At 35.6% G+C, this 21,408-nt stretch overlaps 1 protein-coding gene across 1 annotated transcript in view; it reads left to right on the top strand.

The window, feature by feature from the left end:
- The window catches only part of LOC149775955 (uncharacterized), a 70,258-nt gene that overhangs the window by 24,810 nt on the left and 24,040 nt on the right, over positions 1–21,408 (top strand). The window contains exons 2-6 of the mRNA XM_089940834.1: positions 5,075–5,253; positions 6,058–6,166; positions 8,809–8,919; positions 12,144–12,325; positions 19,800–20,082. Of these exons, the coding sequence (XP_089796960.1) occupies positions 5,075–5,253; positions 6,058–6,166; positions 8,809–8,919; positions 12,144–12,325; positions 19,800–20,082 (864 nt within the window). The remainder of the gene's footprint in view (positions 1–5,074; positions 5,254–6,057; positions 6,167–8,808; positions 8,920–12,143; positions 12,326–19,799; positions 20,083–21,408) is intronic.

The raw sequence follows: 21,408 nt of genomic DNA, 5'->3' as shown, positions 1-21,408 counted from the left end.
CTTGTTTACCTAATACCTCACTCTAAAAGTTAAAATACCCGTTTGGGCGTATATTACTATCCTACATGATTCATCATTCTACAAGCCAAAATACCCATTTTGGCGTATCATACTTGAATACCAGATACAGCGCTCTAGACGTCAATAGACCCGTCTGGGCGTATCATACTTGCCTACATGATACATCACTCTAGACGTCAATAGACCCGTCTGGGCGTATCATACTTGCCTACTGATACATCACTCTAGACGTCAATAGACCCGTCTGGGCGTATCATACTTGCCTACATGATACATCACTCTAGACGTCAATAGACCCATCTATGCGTATCATACTTGCCTGCTGATACGTCACTCTATAAGTCAACAGACTCGTCTGGGTGTACGAGACTTACCTACTTGAGCTGATTCATGCAATGAAGATTGGTATGAGCCCTAGAATACTGTTGAAATTTCGTTTCGGAAATATTTCGGTTCAGATTACTTAATAATACTTTAAGTTCACTAAAGTCTCAAGATGCATCGTTGCCAGTGTATCAAGAGTATTGCAATAAAGAAGGAAGGTCTCTGGTCGGCCAGTTAGTGAAAAAGACGATAGATTATTTGACTATAAAGGGATTTTAGAACTTAAAATAAACTGAATATAATGTATTGTCAAAGTTCTCTGTGATGGGATAATGAGTATACAATGTAAAGTGGGTCGAATATATGGAGAGAATGAACTATTTAAAAGAATTAGAGGATATTGCTAGTAAATCTATTTGGTTTAAACAATGTGCTTATTTAAGGCATAAAGGGTATCGTAGCTTAAAAAGAAATATTCAGTGAGGGTGGCTGTTCTGTGCTGTGATTTAGATTTTTAACGTAACTTTAAAAAAATTTCAGTCATATCGCTATGATGTCTGCAGTGTGGCAGTTTATAGTGGTGTCTAGCACTGGAGCATCATGCCGCGTACATTTAGCATGATGTCCTGTCCAGTCACATTATCCTGAGACCTGCGCGACCAATCCAAGCACAAACCTCTTAATGTTGAGCGCCAAGCGAGGCAGCTATTAGTACCATTTGTACAAGTCTTTGATATGATTCGGCCGGGGTTCAAACCCGCCACCTCCCACATCCGAAGCGGACGCTCTAATCGCTAGGCCACCGGAGCGGTCGGCTGTTCTGTGGTAAAAATAGGTAATGAATACAATCATATTAAAAAATAAAATAAAAAGGCATTTAAACTACAAAAGTTCATTAATAAAATAAATAAAAAAATTATGCCTCTTCTGAGATGATTGGCTGTTAATAGTATAACTGATATCATCTATATAGCCAAGCAATCCAGATTCCAAAGGGTATAAAAGTCTTTAGTATCAAATGATGACAGTGACACTTTAATACTGCAAAAAAAAAATTCGTTTTAAGTACCTGATTTAATGGATCTAATATTTGAGCTACACGTGTAAGTCGTTGGACATTAAATAAGCAATTTTTCTCGTCACCAAATATTAAGCTGTCTTTGCAATTATCAAACAATAAGCAGTTTTAGGAATTATGAAATATCACCGTTTTCTTTATAATTGGTTTTGATATACTTTTAAATACATTTTTATCTGCTCATGCGTAGGTAATACTGCTAAATTACAGTGGACAGGATGAATATTATAATTGGAGAGACAAGTATTTTTATACTATTGGAATCATCTGCCTATATTATTGCATCTTTTGTGGCGTAATTACCATGTAGGTCTCCTGAAGTTTTCATCTTAAAGTAATCAAATACTTTCTTAATATAACCATTGTCTTCCTAACTTACATTGTAACATTTCAATGAACAAGAAAATAATTTGTGCGGAAAATTAATTTTCCTTATATTTTTTAAAAATGCATTGTTTTTAAACTTACTGGACATTTATTAAAAGCTCCTGAATCTTTTGAAATATCGCACTTACCAATTCTTTCCTTTTGTCGAACTGGATGGTTATTCATGGATTATATTGGGCAGAAAGCAGTCATCATATTTAAACTTAACATTATTATTGCTTTTGTATTGTTCATCCAATAGTTCTACATACATATGATGGTCTAATAAGTGTACATATGTCATTTATATTGAGTGTGATCTCAGTTATAATTACCGACTATTCCGCAAGAATATATATATATATATATATATATATATATATATATATATATATATATATATGATTCCATTATGCTATACGTAACTTTTCGAAAGTCCTTGATTGGAATACCATTTGATAGCACACTCCCACTGTGTTTTTGAACGATATAATGTAACATCTTTTATTGTTGCTAATAATTAAGATGCTAACTGAGGTATACAATTTAATGAATCAGTCATTTTGGTTTATTGTACATACTGGCTAACCTCCCTTGTAATGAATCGGTCAGTTTGGTTTATTGTACATACTGGCTAACCTCCCTTGTGAGTCTATTCCTTTATTGAGGACGTCTTTCTCAAGTTTGTTATTGTTGGTATTTTATGAGATTATATTTACTACTTTATCAAGGTCATTTTTTACTTGAGCTTTAATAATTAAATGTGAATGGTATCCTTTTAAACTATGAATAGGTATTGGAAATTCTCTTGCGTGTAGCTTATAGCATGCCAATTCGAATGGTATATTCTTATATACGTTTGGTTCATAGCGACTCTAGTATGATGCCATACTGTTACGACTCTATGGTTTTAAACTAAGTAACAGAAAGGAGCGAAAACCAACAAGCTTTTGTAAAATTCAACAAATAATTTTATTTCCCTAGAACAAACTGAAAAATTTAAAAAGAACTTGCAGTATTGTAAATTAGATCCCAACAATCAAAAAAATGTTATATCACCAGCCCCAATGAAGAAAGTTCTAATTAAATTCCAGCGGTGTTCCAAATAAGTTGCTGATGTGCCTGTCATCTTGTATATGCTAGTGTGGCAATGTGCTAACAGTCTTTTGGTATATCACAAAAATATAATCAAAAATGTTGTTGTCTGAAATCACTATAATTCCAAATTAATCTTCCAGTCCTATAGATGAGCACTTAGTATTTCCAGCGATTTATAATTTGAATAAATAATTCCACTCAAATGAGACACTAAACACAACGATAAGACTAATTCTACTAAAGATGTTAAATGTTAAAGCAAGATTGATTATTGTTTGGATAAACAATATTATAAAGTCCTCTTCTTGACCATTGTTCTGAAAATAGTCTGTCACTCAATGAAATTCTCCATTCTAAAATATTATTTAGTCAGAATCAAGGCTGTATCTTTTCACTCAAATTTAGCTAAACATGTTACCAATAATACAAGGCTGTATCTTTTCACTCAAATTTAGCTAAACATGTTACCAATAATACAAGGCTGTATCTTTTCACTCAAATTTAGCTAAACATGTTACCAATAATACAAGGCTGTATCTTTTCACTCAAATTTAGCTAAACATGTTACCAATAATATAAGGCTGTATCTTTTCACTCAAATTTAGCTAAACATGTTACCAATAATACAAGGCTGTATCTTTTCACTCAAATTTAGCTAAACATGTTACCAATAATACAAGGCTGTATCTTTTCACTCAAATTTAGCTAAACATGTTACCAATAATACAAGGCTGTATCTTTTCACTCAAATTTAGCTAAACATGTTACCAATAATACAAGGCTGTATCTTTTCACTCAAATTTAGCTAAACATGTTACCAATAATAATGATCAAATTAGCTAATCCACGTTCATTGAGGATTATCTAGGTATGTACGCTTATAGAAGATATGAACTTGACTTTGGATAAGGTCAAGTACTCAATATAATTATATATAACATATAATCAATGAGATAAAAAAAATGAACACAAAATACAAATTAAATATACATAACAACATTGAGAAACCAAAAGGTACGTGATTATTTGTTGTGATTGTTCCAGTTATTATTTCGGAAGAACAGAGCCAAAGTCTGTGTAAACAAGAAAAATAGATCTTTGCATATTTATGGTGTACGTAAACCCTCTCTCTCTGGTCACGTTCGGTTTTGTAAGTAATCATGGGTTAATTGGCTGTTTCTCGCGATTTAAACTTACTGTGAGAAGTGAATTAGATGTTACACGTATCACGAAGACGATTTTTTTTTCTGGTATATTTAATTATTTGTATTTGCATTATCTTCAATAGCTTAATAAATGAATAACAATGTCTTTCAATGGGGACAAACACTAAAACAGCATGTTTCTGGCAAATGTTATTTTCTTCTAAGTGGGTCTAATTCTCTTTAAACTATTTTAAAAGAAGATGCTGCTTGTATTTGTGAAAAATGCTTTGTCTTTAAACTTTACTCGGCAATTTTTAAAGAATCCTGAATATTTTGAAATATCGTACTTGCGTGTTTCCTCATCTCTAACTGGATGTGAATTCTATTGAAAGCAGTTATCATCTTTAACCTTAATATTTATTACTGCTTTCGTATTGTTTTATATACTAGTTCTAAAGGCATATAATCGCTCTAAATGTCTTTGCTATATGAAGAATTATAGAACAGCAGTAACATTTTGCTTGTTATTTCTTTACTTCAAATTGCAGGATATTGAAAACAAATAATATTCACTGTACAAAATATTTTGCTAATACATGTTTTATGTAGGGAGTGGTCAGTTCTATTTATCTTAGGATCACCTGATAAGCTATGAACACTGAACTTGTTTCACATAAGATGTGTCAACCGTTTAATTGGGTGTACATTGGGTACAAAAGATGAAAATCTTTTCATTGCTTAATGCCCACTTATTTTATCCAACAAAAAACTTTTTCGTCACACGCATAGTACCACTTTTGCGCCAAATAATTAGTATAAAATATTGTAGTTTTACTTAGTGGGAACTAAACTGATATGCAAAAGTATACTTGTCCATTGCTTTCAATTTGTTAAAAGGTGAGAGAAATTATATTCATCAAAGCAAGATATTTTAATGGAAGTTTATATTGACCATTACGTGTTCGTGTTGGTTTTCACAAATATGCAAAATCATGATGTGATCCTGTATCGATAATATTTATGTCTCCTTTGCTTTTCACAGTGACAATATGCAATGCAGCCGATATAAACTACATGAATACCACGATACAAAAACATTTTTCCAACATCCGCCATCATGAAACAAATTCGACGTACAAGGAATCGGCAAGGGCGTTCATTTACCAGGAGTTTCGGAGATTTGGTCTTGATACTGAGATCAGCAACTTTACGACTGACAATGTTCGTTTCATCATTAGGTTTTATGTCATTCACTACTCCTCTCTCTCTATCTCTCTTTCTCTCTCTCATACACACACAAAGCACACTTACATACTTTTGGATCTTATTTCCTAACAACATTCAACTTTTTCTCTTAGACTTCTTGCATCTTCTTTTCATTCTGTACTTTATGCTTCCTTTCATCTTTATATCCTCCGTTCGTTCCTTTTCTTTCTTCTTCAATTTTATTTATCCTTTTGGTTGCTATCGAGATATAGTATGTGAATACATATTTTAGTCTATTATCTTATTTTATCGATTCCCTTATTGAGATGTGATATGTATGTCATTTTCTCTCTTACTTTGATATAACGCCAATTTGATATTCGCGTGTTCATTGCACTACTTAGCATATTTTCATTCTGGTGCACGTGTGTAGGTTTTGGGTAGTCGCGTACAATTTGTTATATAGTGATCATTATCGCTAGTTAACTGATTACTGAAACACACACACACACACACACACACACACACACAAACAGACACACACAGATACACACACACACTCGATATATAATACGATATTAACGAACTAACCAAATTTACTACATAAAAATTAACTAAAACAACAAAATAAACCAACAACATCACAACAGCTGTTTCCTGAAATGCAAGTATACCTAGCGTGAAGAACGCATTTTTGTAGAAGACGTCGTAAGATGTCCACTCTTTCCACTTAAAAAGATGAGTTAGGACGATTGTTTTCCTAGCTTGTGCATTATTAATATTAGCAGAAAAGTATTTTTAAAAATTCTTTTTTCACAGGTAAACGGGTCCAACATCATTGGAATTTTAAAAGGAAAACGTTTTGGGACTTTCAAAGACAGGATTGTCGGCATTGGTGCACATTATGATACTGTCTACAATTCGCCAGGTATCGTTTTAAGACAGGCCATTATTAACAATTCAGCTGTGACAAAACAAAAGGAATCACTGTTGACACCATTTTAGACGAATATTTTACTGTGCAAAATCTTACAAGATATCAATGTGGTAATTTTGCGAGTAGCAGGGATAGTTGAATAGCTCAGTTGGTACAGCGTCGGAAGGGGTCGCGGGTTCGATAACCATTCAGTCCAGCAGGAGTCTGCTGCCCAGGTGTGTGCTTGGGAAGGGCACTTAGGTTCCAATCCCTCGGCATGATATAACCAAGTATTAGTGCTTTAAGGGAAAGAAGACAAATATTTAGCTTTGGTCCATCATGAAGACTCTAATTATGAGCAGATTTTAATAAAACGTGACGGACTGAATCATATTTACAAGATCCGAAGAATGCAAACTATTTACCATGAAGTCTTGTGTCAAATGACAATTCTAAATTTATTTACCTGCCTGAACTACAATATTCAAGTTTTTTCTTTAAGTCTTACGTATGCCAGTAGAAGTCTTGCCAGACTCTCTTGCACAGTACCTTTTCCAGCAGATATATTGAGAAACGTCTTCCACCTACCCACAAACTCCACTGTAGCGCGAAAAAAAAAATGAAAAAGAAAACAAAAAACGACAACAGAAAATAAGCAAGCAACCCCAAAAAACCTAGAACAACAACAAAATGAAATAGGTAACAAATACATTTAGGAGCGAGGAACGTAGTCTTGCAGACGAGATCATATTGATATTTAATACAACGAACTCAACTTCGTTTGCATTAATTTCATTATGTACATTCCAAAATTAGTATGTCTTTTTAAATATCGCTTCTTTAATAAGATACCACAGAAAAATATTTGTTACTCTGTTATACAGATACAATGGAAATTATTTTAGACACGGCGTCAGCGTCCGCACAGTTACAAACATATGCAAAAGCACACCATTACTGCATCGCAACCCTTTATTCATCCTAATTCCTAGGTAACAGTTTGAAGTCGGTACCAAATCATCTACTCATGGGGAAGGGCATCGGTAAATATGACATCATAATAACCCTCCCTAAATCACGAAAAAGTGGCAAGGGGATAAATATTAATAAGTACCACCATTTTTAATAAGCACCAACATTTATTACAAAAGGATCTCCATGGTACCATGTGACTTAAATTTCATACTTCAGTGACTGTGCCAAAATTAGGGGTTGAAAATTATTGTATTAGGTGCAGTTTACATTCGATTCTGACACTTGACAATTGGAAACATCACTGTATTCAATCTTAGTACAAGTCACACTAGTCATGTAGGCATTCAACACCGACCATTTCAGTAGTGGGTGTCATGTTTTTAGAATTTGATTTTACATACCTTTACGTGGCAAGTATTCACTTCATTTCCATTCCTATACATCCATTTCTTTTGGAAGGTCATTATTTAGACGCCCCGAGAAGTTCAAACGGCAAAATCAATGTTAAAGTACGTAGACATTTTTGGACGAAATGAACCTAAAGGCGTGATCCAGTACAATCCGGATTGAACGTCGCGCGCTGTGATCTCATAGTGAAAGATAGGCTTATTGATAAACAATTTCGTACTACCCTTGATTGTAACGATTCCACTCAACGCACTCTTATTTTGACCCACATTTAGCATATGGCCACGATTGTAGAAGTCCATAGCGATAGATAATTTTCGTCTGGAAGTTTCTCGGTGACTTTAAAGATGCAGTGCATTCAATACTCAGGGTTGAATAGATTTTGGATAAAGGAAATTAGTGTTAAATTTAACAAGAACAATTTATATTTTAATTTAAATTGAGTAAACACGCATACATGACCGATGTGACTCGTACTATAGCATTGCTCTCTTTGAACAAAAGAAGGTCACTGTGGCCTATATTTCATGCTTTACTAATAGGTTATGTTTTTGTGTTTAGCTTATGACTGCAAAGATTTCACCATGATCCAATCCTAGCTAAAACATAAGTCTCTTTCTGATCATGTACTTAGAAGTAGAACGGCATGTTTATTGATCGATAACATTCCTTATCAGTGACTAAATATTGCATACTGGTTTGCCTCAACGGGTTAATTGTGTATTGTGAGTGTGAATATTTAAAGGTAATGGATGAGTGGATTAATGTCTTTTACTCCATAGTCATTAAAACCCCGTAACTGTCACTCACTTAATTCAGGATTTTTATGGATAGAAAATGATCACAGCTTTGAAAGAGTTTTAGACAAATTAAAGATATTGCACAAAAGAGAAAAATTCTCTCGCTTTATCAATAACTAATTATTGTACATCAACTTTGATATCATATAAATGAATGTTCACTACATATTGTTTCATGCTGCATGTTGTTCCTGTTTTGTGTTTGCTTTGTTCTGCCATGGTGTGGTTGTGTATATGCAAATGTCACAATACAACAACAACAACAGCAACAACAATACTAGCATATTATAGTTAAACATTATGGCTAAAAATATATAAATAATAAATAATTAGAAGAGTGGAAAAGTTCTTCTCGAATGAATTTATTTTCTGACTGATAATTCATATTTGCAATGGCTGCTGGAGACCAGAGAAAGACACAAGCTATATTGTCGGTGATTGTAATCTGGCTTGTATACTTTCTTTCCTTAGGGGTCGATGACAACGGCTCAGGAGTGGCGGCCATGCTGGAGGTAGCTAAAAGAGCAGGGGCACTGAATAGATATAACACAGTTATATTTGTCTCTTTTGATCTTGGAGAAGGTAATGAGAACACGTAATCTTGAAAGTAGTATCTGAGGAATATATAAATCTAAACAAGTGTTGAATGTTTTAAAACATTTTTATTACTTTTTTTATTGCATATATACTGACTGATTCTTGCCAGCAAATATTCTAACCAAGCATTCTTCTACAAAAATTGAATTGCATGAATAGTTTGTTTTGTTTTGACTATTGGGTTTTGGTAATTTAAGAGGCGATATAAAAACAGGTCAGTGATGTTTGTATAGGTTTGCATGGGTAAAACATCTGGTAAACTCAGTGCAGTGTCAATTCGTGTGTTAATCTAGATAGTCCTTGCATGTATGTTGTTGTTGTTGTAGGGTTTAACGCCATTTTTTAGCACACGATAGGCTATTCATGGTGGCCAGTATTAATGGTGGAGGAAGAACCCGGGAAATACCCAGAAAGAACCACCGACCCACGAGAAGCTACTGGCAAGCTTTCTCACATATCAACATTGGCTGAATCTGAGACTTGAACCGGGGCAGACAGAGGTGAGATGGCAGTGATCTGTAACGGAGTGCGCTTTAGACCACTGGGCCACTCGGGCCCCCTTGCATGTATGTAACAAGAGAACCGGGTTGGATTTCCGATTTATAACAGAACACTTTTGATGGTGATACAAATACAATGTTTATTGATGAATGACTCAAATGAAGCAAGAATTATTTGTAATACGCGCGTGTATAAGATCCATATATCGGACAAAATTAACACAATCCGCATGAACCTCGTAATGTAACATAACGGTGAATACAATTAAATGACCTCACATAGTAGAAGGACAAAGGTTAATGATTCATAGCAATTTCACACAATGAAAAGAATTATGTACTTTACTCATATAGTAAAATGATGTATTCACTCAGATAGCAAAAAATGAGGTACTTTACTGAAATAGTAAAATGATGAAACGATGGGACAGATATACAAAATATCTTTACAGTCCCAAAACACTGGGTATAACAAACCCCAAAATTAGGCAAAGGCTAAAAAATTACTTGTATTGAGATACACAAAACACTCCGTCACTAGCATACGTCCACCTCGGATGCGGCAGGTCGTGGGTTCGATCCCCGGCCGAATCATACCAAAGAATTACAAAAATGGGGCTAACAGCTGCCTCGCTTGGCGCTCAGCATTACGAAGTTTGAGTTAGGACTAGTCGACCTGGTGTCAGGATAATGTGACTGGGTGGGACATCACGCTACATGTCTGCAACATGATGCCCATTGCTAGACATCACTATAAACTGCCACACTGCAGACATCGTAGCGATATGACTGAAACATTGTTAAAACTGCGTTAAAAATCCAAATCACACACACACACACACACACACACACACAGAGCATACGTGGCTACCAGTCACACTGGTCAAACAATCAGCAGTACAGGTAGTCAACGACCACCATTCGATTCCTTGGTCAAACAAGCAATCAGCGCCCACCAATCGGTCAGCAGCTCCACATCACCTGGTACTCAACCAGCAACACACTGTGCATTCACCTCTACGGCTGATATGGTCAGCTTTACAGTTACTATGGTCAACTTTTATGACCAATTTAAAGCTGGTACCTCGTCAACTGGAATGACTATGGATCAGTTCCACAGCTGGCGCGGTCAGCTATGATCACCATGGTTAGCTCTGATCAGCTCTACAGCTGAAGATTTGCAAGTAGACTGCTCACTGACAAGACGATCCGTAATGTAAAGATTTCGTCCAACGGTGAGGCATTTATACACAGACAATGTAGCCCTACATCGTCTGTGTGCTATATGAAGCGGTGTTTCCCATCAAAAGCATTTCGCACGTGCGGCATAGGATAAACCGAACTCACTGTTTCGAAATATTGTACAATATACATAAATCACCCTCGGGTACGTTGTACACAGAAAACAAAAGCCGAGTACATGTATTTAATAAATAAAGGGATTTATACAATTCTGTGACAATGTACTTAATGCAAAAAACGTCGGCATCTCTCTAATGTAAGTATTTGCTGTGGGCTAAGGTTGCATCTGGTTTCACAACCATACAATGCGAGGGGTAGTGCAATACTTTCATTCAGAATGTTGTATGTGAGTGATTAAGCCATACAGCAGTGTCAGCTTGCCATTCTTGGCGTATCGAGGCAAAACGACCATACACCTGATAGCCATCTTCCCAACATTGACTCGGTTATTATTAACATGAACACCTCAATAGTTATTGACAGTTATTTCCAACGACTTTGACATCCAAAATAAAAAAAGCATGCAGATTGTATTTTGCGGTATGAAATAATTAAGAAGAAATCGTGTTAACAGATAAATTTAAGCACACCTTTGAATGAAAGTTATATAAATACATTGGACAATAGCAAATTTTAAGAATTAGTTTAGTAATTTTATTTTAACATAACCCTTATCTGAAAAAAGGAATTTGTATGCATGATGTGATGTGATGCGATTTGGATTTTAAATGTAGCTTTAAAATTTGTTTTAGTCATATCGCTTCGATGTCTGCAATATTGCAGTTTATAGTGATGTCTAGCAGTGGGTCATCATGTTGCATACATGTAGCATGATGTTCCATCCAGTCACATTATACTGACACCAGGCCGACCAGTCCTAACCTCTTAATGCTGCACGCCAAGCGAGGCAGTTGTTAATACCATTTTCGTAAGTCTTTGGTTTGACTAGAGTGGGGATAGAACCCACGACCTCCCGCATCCGAGGCGGAAGCTCTAACCACGAGCCCATCAGAGTGGTCTGTATGACTTGAAGGTGTGGGTTTCGATTGAAATGATAAGTATTTAAAATGTTAAATTTTATTATATAAATATCACATTATGGACGCAACCTATGACAAGGAAAATGTAATTACCTGGGGTTGAGTAATATTACGCAATGACACAAGACACCCTAAACCAATATTTGTTTGGCTAATTGTTCACACTTTGATGAGACGCTATGTAAGGAACATCCAAAGCAACCCCAAAAATAACTTTGGGATAGACAGGTACAAAATGATAGCATGATGTATCGGACACACACACACACACACACACACACACACACGTACGCGTCTATCTTACCTCTTAATCTGCAAATATTATTCAGACTGCTACTTGATATTTATTACTGTCTGACTGATTGGATGTAAATTTAGCTATTTTTGAGGTGAACTCGCTTGTTTGCACGACCATTGTTTTTTCCAGATAATTTGAAGGGTAGTATGTATTTTGCAAAGGAATGGCTGCCACAATTCTTGGCCTCTAATTACATCGTACCTCGGAGAACTTCGATGAATCTATACGGATTCTATATCTTAGACACTATCATGGATTATAACAACACTGCGGGTTCGCAGAAGTTACCCTCCGGTTTGACGGAAGATCTGGTATGTTTCTCGTCCTTATGTAGTCTGATATCCTCACCTTTATTCAGCTTAAGAGCTCATTGTACTACGTAACGAACTGTGATATAAACAATAGGAGGGTGAACTTCCTGTATACTGGTATGAAAAGAATGCTCTACCTTATCTTTCTAATAAATCACTTGGATAATATTGGGTTTTTGATTCTCATGTCAGAAATAGGCCTATAATTATGAGTTTCATATTTATTGCTTTGTTCTGAGTATCTTACTTCTTAAACCCTGGAGGCAAGATTTGAGAGTATTATCCCTTCTGCAATAATTTTATGCGCAAATGTGTATCCTTTCATTCACAGCGGAATGGGATTCGAGAGGTCATAAAGTAAGTCTTTGCAGTACTGAGATCAAGTACGTTCAAAGAGGTATGATTGTTGGTTTAAGAACGCATACAACAATAAAAAGAATATCAGATATATAATTTCTTATGAGACTAACAAAAACTAATATATATATATATATAATTTGGATGTGTAATAGTACTATATTTCAGTGGTAGTTGTCACATACTTGCTTATGACACAAAGCGATCAATTACATACCCATTTATTCTTAGATGGCTGACCTGGAGTTCGATAAAGATATTCAGTGTGTAATTCCGTATCGCACACCCAGCATGGAACTACTCTTACAAGTCCCAATATGAAATAACAGTTCACTTATAATGTATCCGGAATGATAAATTGCTCTAAGTTTTAAAATATTCAAAAATGCCACCGTCGTTTGCCATTTTTGAGAAATGCTGTTTTACATGCTGAAAATGGCCGGTTTTCATACTTGGAATAATGGAAGGGTAAAGGAAGGGCATTTTATGTTTATTTCACGGTATCTAGGCCGATACATTAGGTTTCGTTGAGATGGACATCAATATATTTGAGAGAGAGAGAGAAAGAGAGAGAGAGAGAGAGAGAGAGACAGAGGGTGATTTGCCGTTGATATCTTGTATTTAATTGTAAAAAATTCCAGACAAAGAAAGACTCGCGGAGTCATACCAAGATTTAAAGCAGGGCTAAAAATGGACACCATTTGGACAACACCTTACCCCATGTTTAACTGGCACGAAAAATCCCACATTGTAAATCATAGAAAATACCAAACATATCTCAAATCCATTTAATCATCAGAGTTTCAAAAAGTATGGCCTGCTGAATTATATTTCCAAATGTGTGCAAGTAAAAAGTGTAGGAACTTACAATTTGTCTATTAAAATTACCGAGGAATAAAAGTGACAAACATTTACAACATTGAGGTAGACGTATCACAGAGGTAGACGTATCACAGAGGTAGACATATCACAGAGAGCAGCAGCTGTTTTGATTGTGGCCCAAATTAGAAGTATATCGTCCCTTATTGTACAGTGCTAACACGATCGCTAGCGGATCATGAGGGAAATGTATGTTTAAATTTTACATTTTTGCGACCCCTCCAGTAGAAAAGGAAGAGAAGAAAACAGATAAATACTGCAATATTATTTATAATGTTTTCGTTACACTACATCAAATCAACATTAAAATCTATTGCGCATGTTAGAAAGAGACCGAGTCTTTAATTTCTTAATGCTTTTGCTTAAATTATTATTTGAAGTTCAATGCATCAATAATTTCTTTTATTAATTGAAAACATAAAAATAGAGTTTAAATGTACTGTAAACGAATGATTCGTCTTTTAAAACCTAAATGTATTTAACTACTGTTGTTAAGATTTTCCCTCAGTTTTGCTTGAAGCAGAGTATCTCTTCAGTAAGCAGGTGTAAAATAAGTGGCCACTTACGGGTCCAAAACCTCTTAGAACAATGAAAATCTTACATGCCGGTGACTGCATATTAAATCCAGTCATATGTACCATACAATATTTGCAAAAAAATATTCAAAGCTAAATAGTTAATACATATTTGTAATGCAGACAGACGGATGACGCAACTGCTATATTACATATATAAGAATAGCCCGAGCTATGTACATGCACATTTTGAGAGCTGAACAATATCTTTAATAAAACGCCAAATGCTTAATTCATTTTTAAAGTAAATAAAAAATATGTTAAAGGAATATGTGAATAAAAAGGGGATATATAATAAATACAAATCCACGTATGTATTTTGTTCCGAGTCTGGAGAAAGATCCGGTTTGATACGGTGTAGGAACATAATCTAGGCCTGACGGCCTCGGCCATTATTGTGCTGTCTGCCTGCATGGAACAAAGAGGGCAGTGACCAGTTTTTATGTACAAATTTAATGCTGCAATCGGCGACCTAGTATAAAAAAATCATAAAAAATTAAATACACAAGTGAGGTAAAAAAAAGATCCTTAATTTTGTATACCTATATTAAAAAAAAGCATACGAATATTATCCACTTAAACAAAGGAATCAATGGCAGTTCGTAACAGAAGAAGTTTGTGCACCCCAACCCCAAATTTCTAGCCGCATTTTTCATGTCCAAAGGTCATTTTTGACACCATGTGATGCTCACAGTGCAAACACAACCCCTTTTCCAAGATGACAATTGTGTAAAACAGTATGTACAAAACAGGATTATGCAATTGAAAATTGTTGTCATCCAAGCAGTTTTTCATATATAGATATTCTACGTGCCCCAACCCCATGTGTTTACAGCTATGGGGGGCTAGCTCGTCTTCCTAGCCATCTATTGGTATTTCACTTTCAATATACTGCAGAGTAACTGTGGAAGGTGTATATGCCATAAATCAATTTCAAGAACAACACAAGCCTGAAACATCTAGTTCACAAATATATCCATATCTTTAAAAAGTAAAAAATAATAGCTGAAAAAGTCACACCATATCTTTAAGTTAAAAAATTTGCCAGGGGCCAATTTACGAAACTGGACTCTGCCGCCAAAACATACATGCAGTTTTGTCTATTTATCGGTTTAAAGAGCTTCAACCTGATACTCTGATAAACGCAATAACCTGAGTATTTCGCTTTTGGAATGATTTTGGCGTAAATCTATTTGGAAGCACGGGCTACTCGATTGCTGCATAGGTATATTAACACGAACTTGATTATACGAAGGCAGTCCTATGAACTAATACATTGGCAAGTGTATTCCAATGAGCACATGAGAGGTGGCTCACTACGGTATTCCACAAACTCGTATCAAGTGTCGCAAAGAAAATCCCATTTCGCTCCAACACATTTTCCACAGTTGATTTATCCTATTGTTCCACGCATGCTCTTCGTCACTATAACCTGAAAAACGTTCATGGCAAATTGTATCGATGCATCAGATCTTAAATAAGTATAGTTTGTCAGAAACAAAGGAAAATATTGACAAGACACGGCAAGGTGCAAATATGGTTGTTTTCAAGCTTGTGTCCTTTTGCGACCTATGGAGCCTTTATAAAATTCCAACAATCCGAACGATATAGAATGTGTATATGCAAATGGTTGTTTGGTTTTGCTTATCGTTATCTAGAGGATGATCGACTTCGTTTTTTTTAGACGGGACTGAGAAAATAATGAATATATGATATTAATGGATGGAATAAACAGAAATCCGATTACAGGTATATAATAAAACAGCACGAGCCTCCGTAAGTAAAATATAACAATTTAATCAATTACACTCAACAAATATATATCGTACAAAGCACTTGAAGGATGCCCTTCTATTATCAAATAATTGCCAAAACGTTATTACACACTGTAATGAGCTACTCCGTTTATACCGATATGACAAACTTCATAACATCGAGTGTGCGATTGAATTCAAATTGTTAAGTATGACTGCATAATCTGGTTACTTGCCGGTCACTCCGAAGTCAAGGTTGGTTACAGATTAGAGTCGAAGTATTCCTTTTTCTCCTCTTTCCCTCCAGTCCCTTTCGGGTCATCAATCGTAACATGGTTGCTTGCTGTCTGCCCTCTCTCGATGGTGCGCATAAGGAGCTATTTCCCTCGTGCTTTCGAGACTAGTTTGCTTGAGTCGTAGCAGAATCTATATGTGCATTTAAATTCCGTGTCCCTGAAACCTCCAGCCACCCTCCTCATGGAGAATTTGTTTAACGAGAAAAGATACTCGTTATTTTACCTCGAGTCAAGACTTTCCCTTGCTGAGGAAACACTTGGACTGACTAATGGAGAATATTAAAAACATTAAATTGAGTCTCGGAACCCAATTATTTAGCTTGGCTAATCAGGATTAAATATATATAATATCCGAAATTTAATACACGCCTATCCAGGTTTGAGAACCTCTTTATATTTCCGCGATTTCGTGTTACACCGATTTCTGGTAAATTTAATCTTATGACATTTTAATGCTGAAACTCCATAGACACGTTGCTAATGTTTGTTTTTATGTACTCATTTACTCGTCCGTATGTCATTCCCTTTTCAGTTTTACTTTAAAAAAATCCAACAAAAAAAACCAAAAAAAAAACACGAAAGACTGTGTAGGCGATATAAACCGTTCCTTCTCTTTTCACAGTGAGGATACAATTATTTCATTAAGGACAGGTGCAAATAAAATAAATGAGTACATTTGTAGCAAAGTAAAGACATTTTTCTTCTCTGGATAAATCAGTGAAATAGCCGAAGAGTACATGTTGTTTGATGTTTGTCAACAAGAACCACAAACAGAAACGGTAGCGACATTACAGTACACGAAAACTGTGTTACACCAAAATGCAAACCTTGTTTTAGAGTGTAGCAATGTTTCGCTGTCCTTTTCCCATTGTAACGATGGATCTGACATTAAACTGACCCATAGATTGTTAAAGTAAGCTAACGCTATCAAACGATTCATATTGCCAAAAGCTTTAACTCGTATAGTGAAATATGATATGTTTTCGCTCAAATAGCGATATATGATATGTAAGCACTTACACTCAAACAGTGATATATGATAATGACTGCATCGAAATAATGAATAATATTAATATACATAAACCACCATCTGTTAACGCTGTACGCAGAAACAAAGCCTGAGTACATTTTTTTCTAAACATATGCAAACAACAAATGCACACGATTCCGTCACACTGACTACATACCATGTGAATAGGCAACACGGGTTTTCGGTTCTAAAAGAAATTATTTCTAATTGTCAAATTCCAATAAAAAATGGGTACGTAAAAGGGGCATGCATTGCCCGATTTCCATTAATACATCCTGTACTTAAAAGGGGCACGCATTGTCCACTTTCATCCAACATTATGAACTTAAAAGGGGCACGCATTGCCGCTTTCCATCAAAACATTATACACTTTCCACCAAACATTATGTTCTTAAGGGGCAAATATGTCTTTTCCTCTTTCTATCAAACATTATCTTCTAAATGGGACACGCGTTGTCTTTTAACCAAACAATATGCGTCCAAAAGGGGCACGCATTAACCTCTTGACTTCAAACATAATGTACTTGAAAGGGGCAGGCATTGCCAGGTTTCCATCAAGGTATTCTATATTTAATCAGGGAACACGATACACGCTTTCCAGCAATACATTTTATACTTAAACGGGGTATGCATTGTCCGGTCTCAGTAATACATTCTGTATTTAAACGGGGCATGCGCTGACGCTTTCCGTAAATGCAGTCTATACTTAAACAGGGCACGCATTAACATCTCTATATCCAACAGTGTGTATTTAAATGGGACACACACTAATCGCTTTCTGTCAATACAGTCTGTATTTGAAAGTGACAAGCAAGGACCGCTTTCCATTTTTATAGTCTGTACTTAAAAGAGTCACGCACTGACCCAGTTACCGCTTTCCATCACTAATTTTGTTTTTAAACGGGCACGCAATGACCGCTTTGCATCAATACTGTACATGATACCACCTCTACAATTCATACTAATCATAAATATGTTTATCTCTGATGAATAAATAACGCCATGGACTTTATGCTAGAGACGGTGTATTTCTTGGACCTTTTAATTGTTGTTGTTGTTGTTGTTCAAGGGTTTAACGCCATTTTTCAGCACAAGATAGGCTATACATGGCGGCCAGTATAACTGGCGGAGGAAGAACCCTGGAAAACCCAGGGAAGAACCACCGACCCACGAGAAGCTACTGGCAGGCTTTCCCCACGTACCCACGCTAGTCAAGCCTTGGACTCGAACCCACGCAGACAGAAGTGAGATGGCAGTGATCCGGAACGGTGAGCGCTTTAGACCACTCGGCCACTCGGGGCCCCCTGGACGTTTCAATAGAGAAAAAAATATGGATGTCACCTACATGTGCGAATTAATTGTACCGACGTTTGCCAGACGTTTGCTCAGCATATACGTCTTAGTCAAGCGAGAATCTGAAAAGACACAAAAAAATGTAAATAGCAATGTTTCCTCTCATTTTTTGGCTATACATAATTCGTAATAGTACAAGAGCAGTAACTTGGGTCCGATTAAATACTAAAGCTATAAATGTTAGAAACTGTTACGTACAAGAATTAATTATTAAAAAATGTTCTGATTCTTTATCCCGATCCTGTTGAGGATGAAAAACGTTTTCAATCACTTTATGCGAAGGAGATATTCTTTATATAAAGTATGTATCTCTGATAATACTACTTTGGATGGAAGTATTTGTTTTGTGGCCGAATGCAGAAAAGGTGTTTGCAAGAATCATGTTTGCATTTGTGTATATTTGCTGTTGGCAGTTGACCTTTGGAAAACGATAGGGAGTGTAAACGTCGAAAGTGCAGTGGCTGTATAAATTAAGTTTCTTTGTTATATGTTGTGTTCTTTGTTCAGCTTATTTACTTCAAGAAGTACCGCTCCGGTGGTCTAGTGGTTATAGCGTCCGCCTCAGAAGCGGGAGGTCGTGGGTTCGATTTTCGGCCGAGTCATACCAAAGACTTACAAAAATGGTACTTACAGCTACCTCGCTTGACGCTCAGCATTAAGAAGTTAGTGTTTGGACTGGTCGGCCTGGTGTCAGGATAATGTGACTGGGTGGGACATCATGCTACGTGTCTGCGGCATGATGCTGCAGTGCTAGATATCACTATAAAATGCCACACTGCAGACATCGTAGCGATATGACTGAAAATTGTTAAAGCTACGTTAAAAATCCACCCCACACACACTTCAAGAAGTAATATGGGATACATTAACCTCCATCAACAAAAAGAAAATTGACGTAGGGAAAAATGGTCTTTATACTTTTGGCATTTTTGTCTCCACTAAAAACATCATATGAAGATAAAATGCAAACATTCCTTTAACACTAATAAAAGATACATAAACATCATGTAATAGATAACTCTTGTAGGACGTTTGAAATGTGACATGTCTGACCATCTGTTTTCAAATGCATAGAAACTATAAAACTAAAATAAATAAATAAATAAATAAAAAATAAATAAATAAATAAATATAAGAATATATGAATACAAAAATAAATAAATAAATAAATAAATAAATAAATAAATAAATAAATAAATAAATAAATAAATAAATGTTCTTGTCTTGCAGATAAATTCTTACTTCCCCGAAGTGTACATGAACTTGAAAGCAGACAACTTTCAAGGGAACTACATCCACAGCGTCTACGGCACAACAAAGTATGACTCTTTAGACGTTCCACTTTTAAAAGCCTGGGAATCCCTTCCCGGTCCCAAGTATAAGATGGAAATGTTTCCGCTTCCAGTTACTGACGTGGAATTTCTTATCTCATATCAGCTTAGAGATATAGTGAGAAGCGATCACGCAAGTTTTTGGAGAAACTATTTACCGGCGTTGTATCTTACTGATTCAGGTACAATTTCTTGCAAGCATTACATTCTATATAAGCCATGGTATGTCTAATACCCTGTTCACATGCATACGTTTGCATACGATATACATAATACCCTGTTCACATGCATACGTTTGCATACGATATATATAATACCCTGTTCACATGCATACGTTTGCATACGATATACATAATACCCTGTTCACATGCATACGTTTGCATACGATATACATATGTGCACATGGGCAGTCATGCATACGTTTGTATACGATATACATATGTGCACATGGGCAGTCATGCATACGTTTTCATACGATATACATATGTGCACATGGGCAGTCATGCATACGTTTGCATACGATATACATATGTGCACATGGGCAGTCATGCATACGTTTGCATACGATATACATATGTGCACATGGGCAGATATGCATACGTGTGCATAAACAAATCTGAGTTGCGTTCGAGGGGCATGTTTCCTGGACGAGTTGGCAAATATAATAACAATAACAGTAATAATAATAATAATAATAATAATAATATGACGATGATGATGACGATGATGATGATGACGACGACGACGATGACGATGATTGGAAGAGGAAAACAGAAGACAAATAGTTTTTATGAATAAATTCTATTAAACTTGTATGAACGGTATTAATATATTTTATTATTAGTGTTATTTGTATCAGAGACATATAAACTAAGTGACTATCAGCTAGTATTACTATCCTTATCGTCATTAGGCGAATAAGCCAAATTAAAAAATCCTGCATTATTTTTGTTAGCAATTTAGGATATTTAATTCAAAATCGTGCTTACACAGTTATACCAAAGATATTTCTAGAGCTGTCTATCCATTCGTACATAGTTACACACGGGATATGTACATAGCCATTTATGTATTCGTACATAGTTACACATGGGATATGTATAAATCCATTTATATATCGTGCATAGTTACACACGGGATGTGTACATAGCCGTTTATGTATTCGTACATAGTTACACACGAGATAAGAACATAGCCGTTTATGTATTCGTACATAGTTGTATAAAGGATACTTATATAACCATCTATCTGTTCGTGCATGGTTACATACAGGATACTTATATAACCATCTATCTGTTTGTGCATGGTTACATACAGGATACTTATATAACCATCTATCTGTTCGTGCATAGTTGTATAAAGGATTCTTATATAACCATCTATCTGTTCGTGCATAGTTGTATAAAGGATACTTATATAACCATCTATCTGTTCGTGCATGGTTACATACAGGATACTTATATAACCATCTATCTGTTTGTGCATGGTTACATACAGGATTCTTATAT

Source organism: Sinohyriopsis cumingii, chromosome 18, assembly GCF_028554795.1.
Source record: "Sinohyriopsis cumingii isolate HCF-2022 chromosome 18, ASM2855479v2, whole genome shotgun sequence".
Classification (NCBI taxonomy): domain Eukaryota; kingdom Metazoa; phylum Mollusca; class Bivalvia; order Unionida; family Unionidae; genus Sinohyriopsis; species Sinohyriopsis cumingii.
Note: the sequence above shows the minus strand (reverse complement) of the source record. Positions and strands in the feature narration are given on the sequence as shown.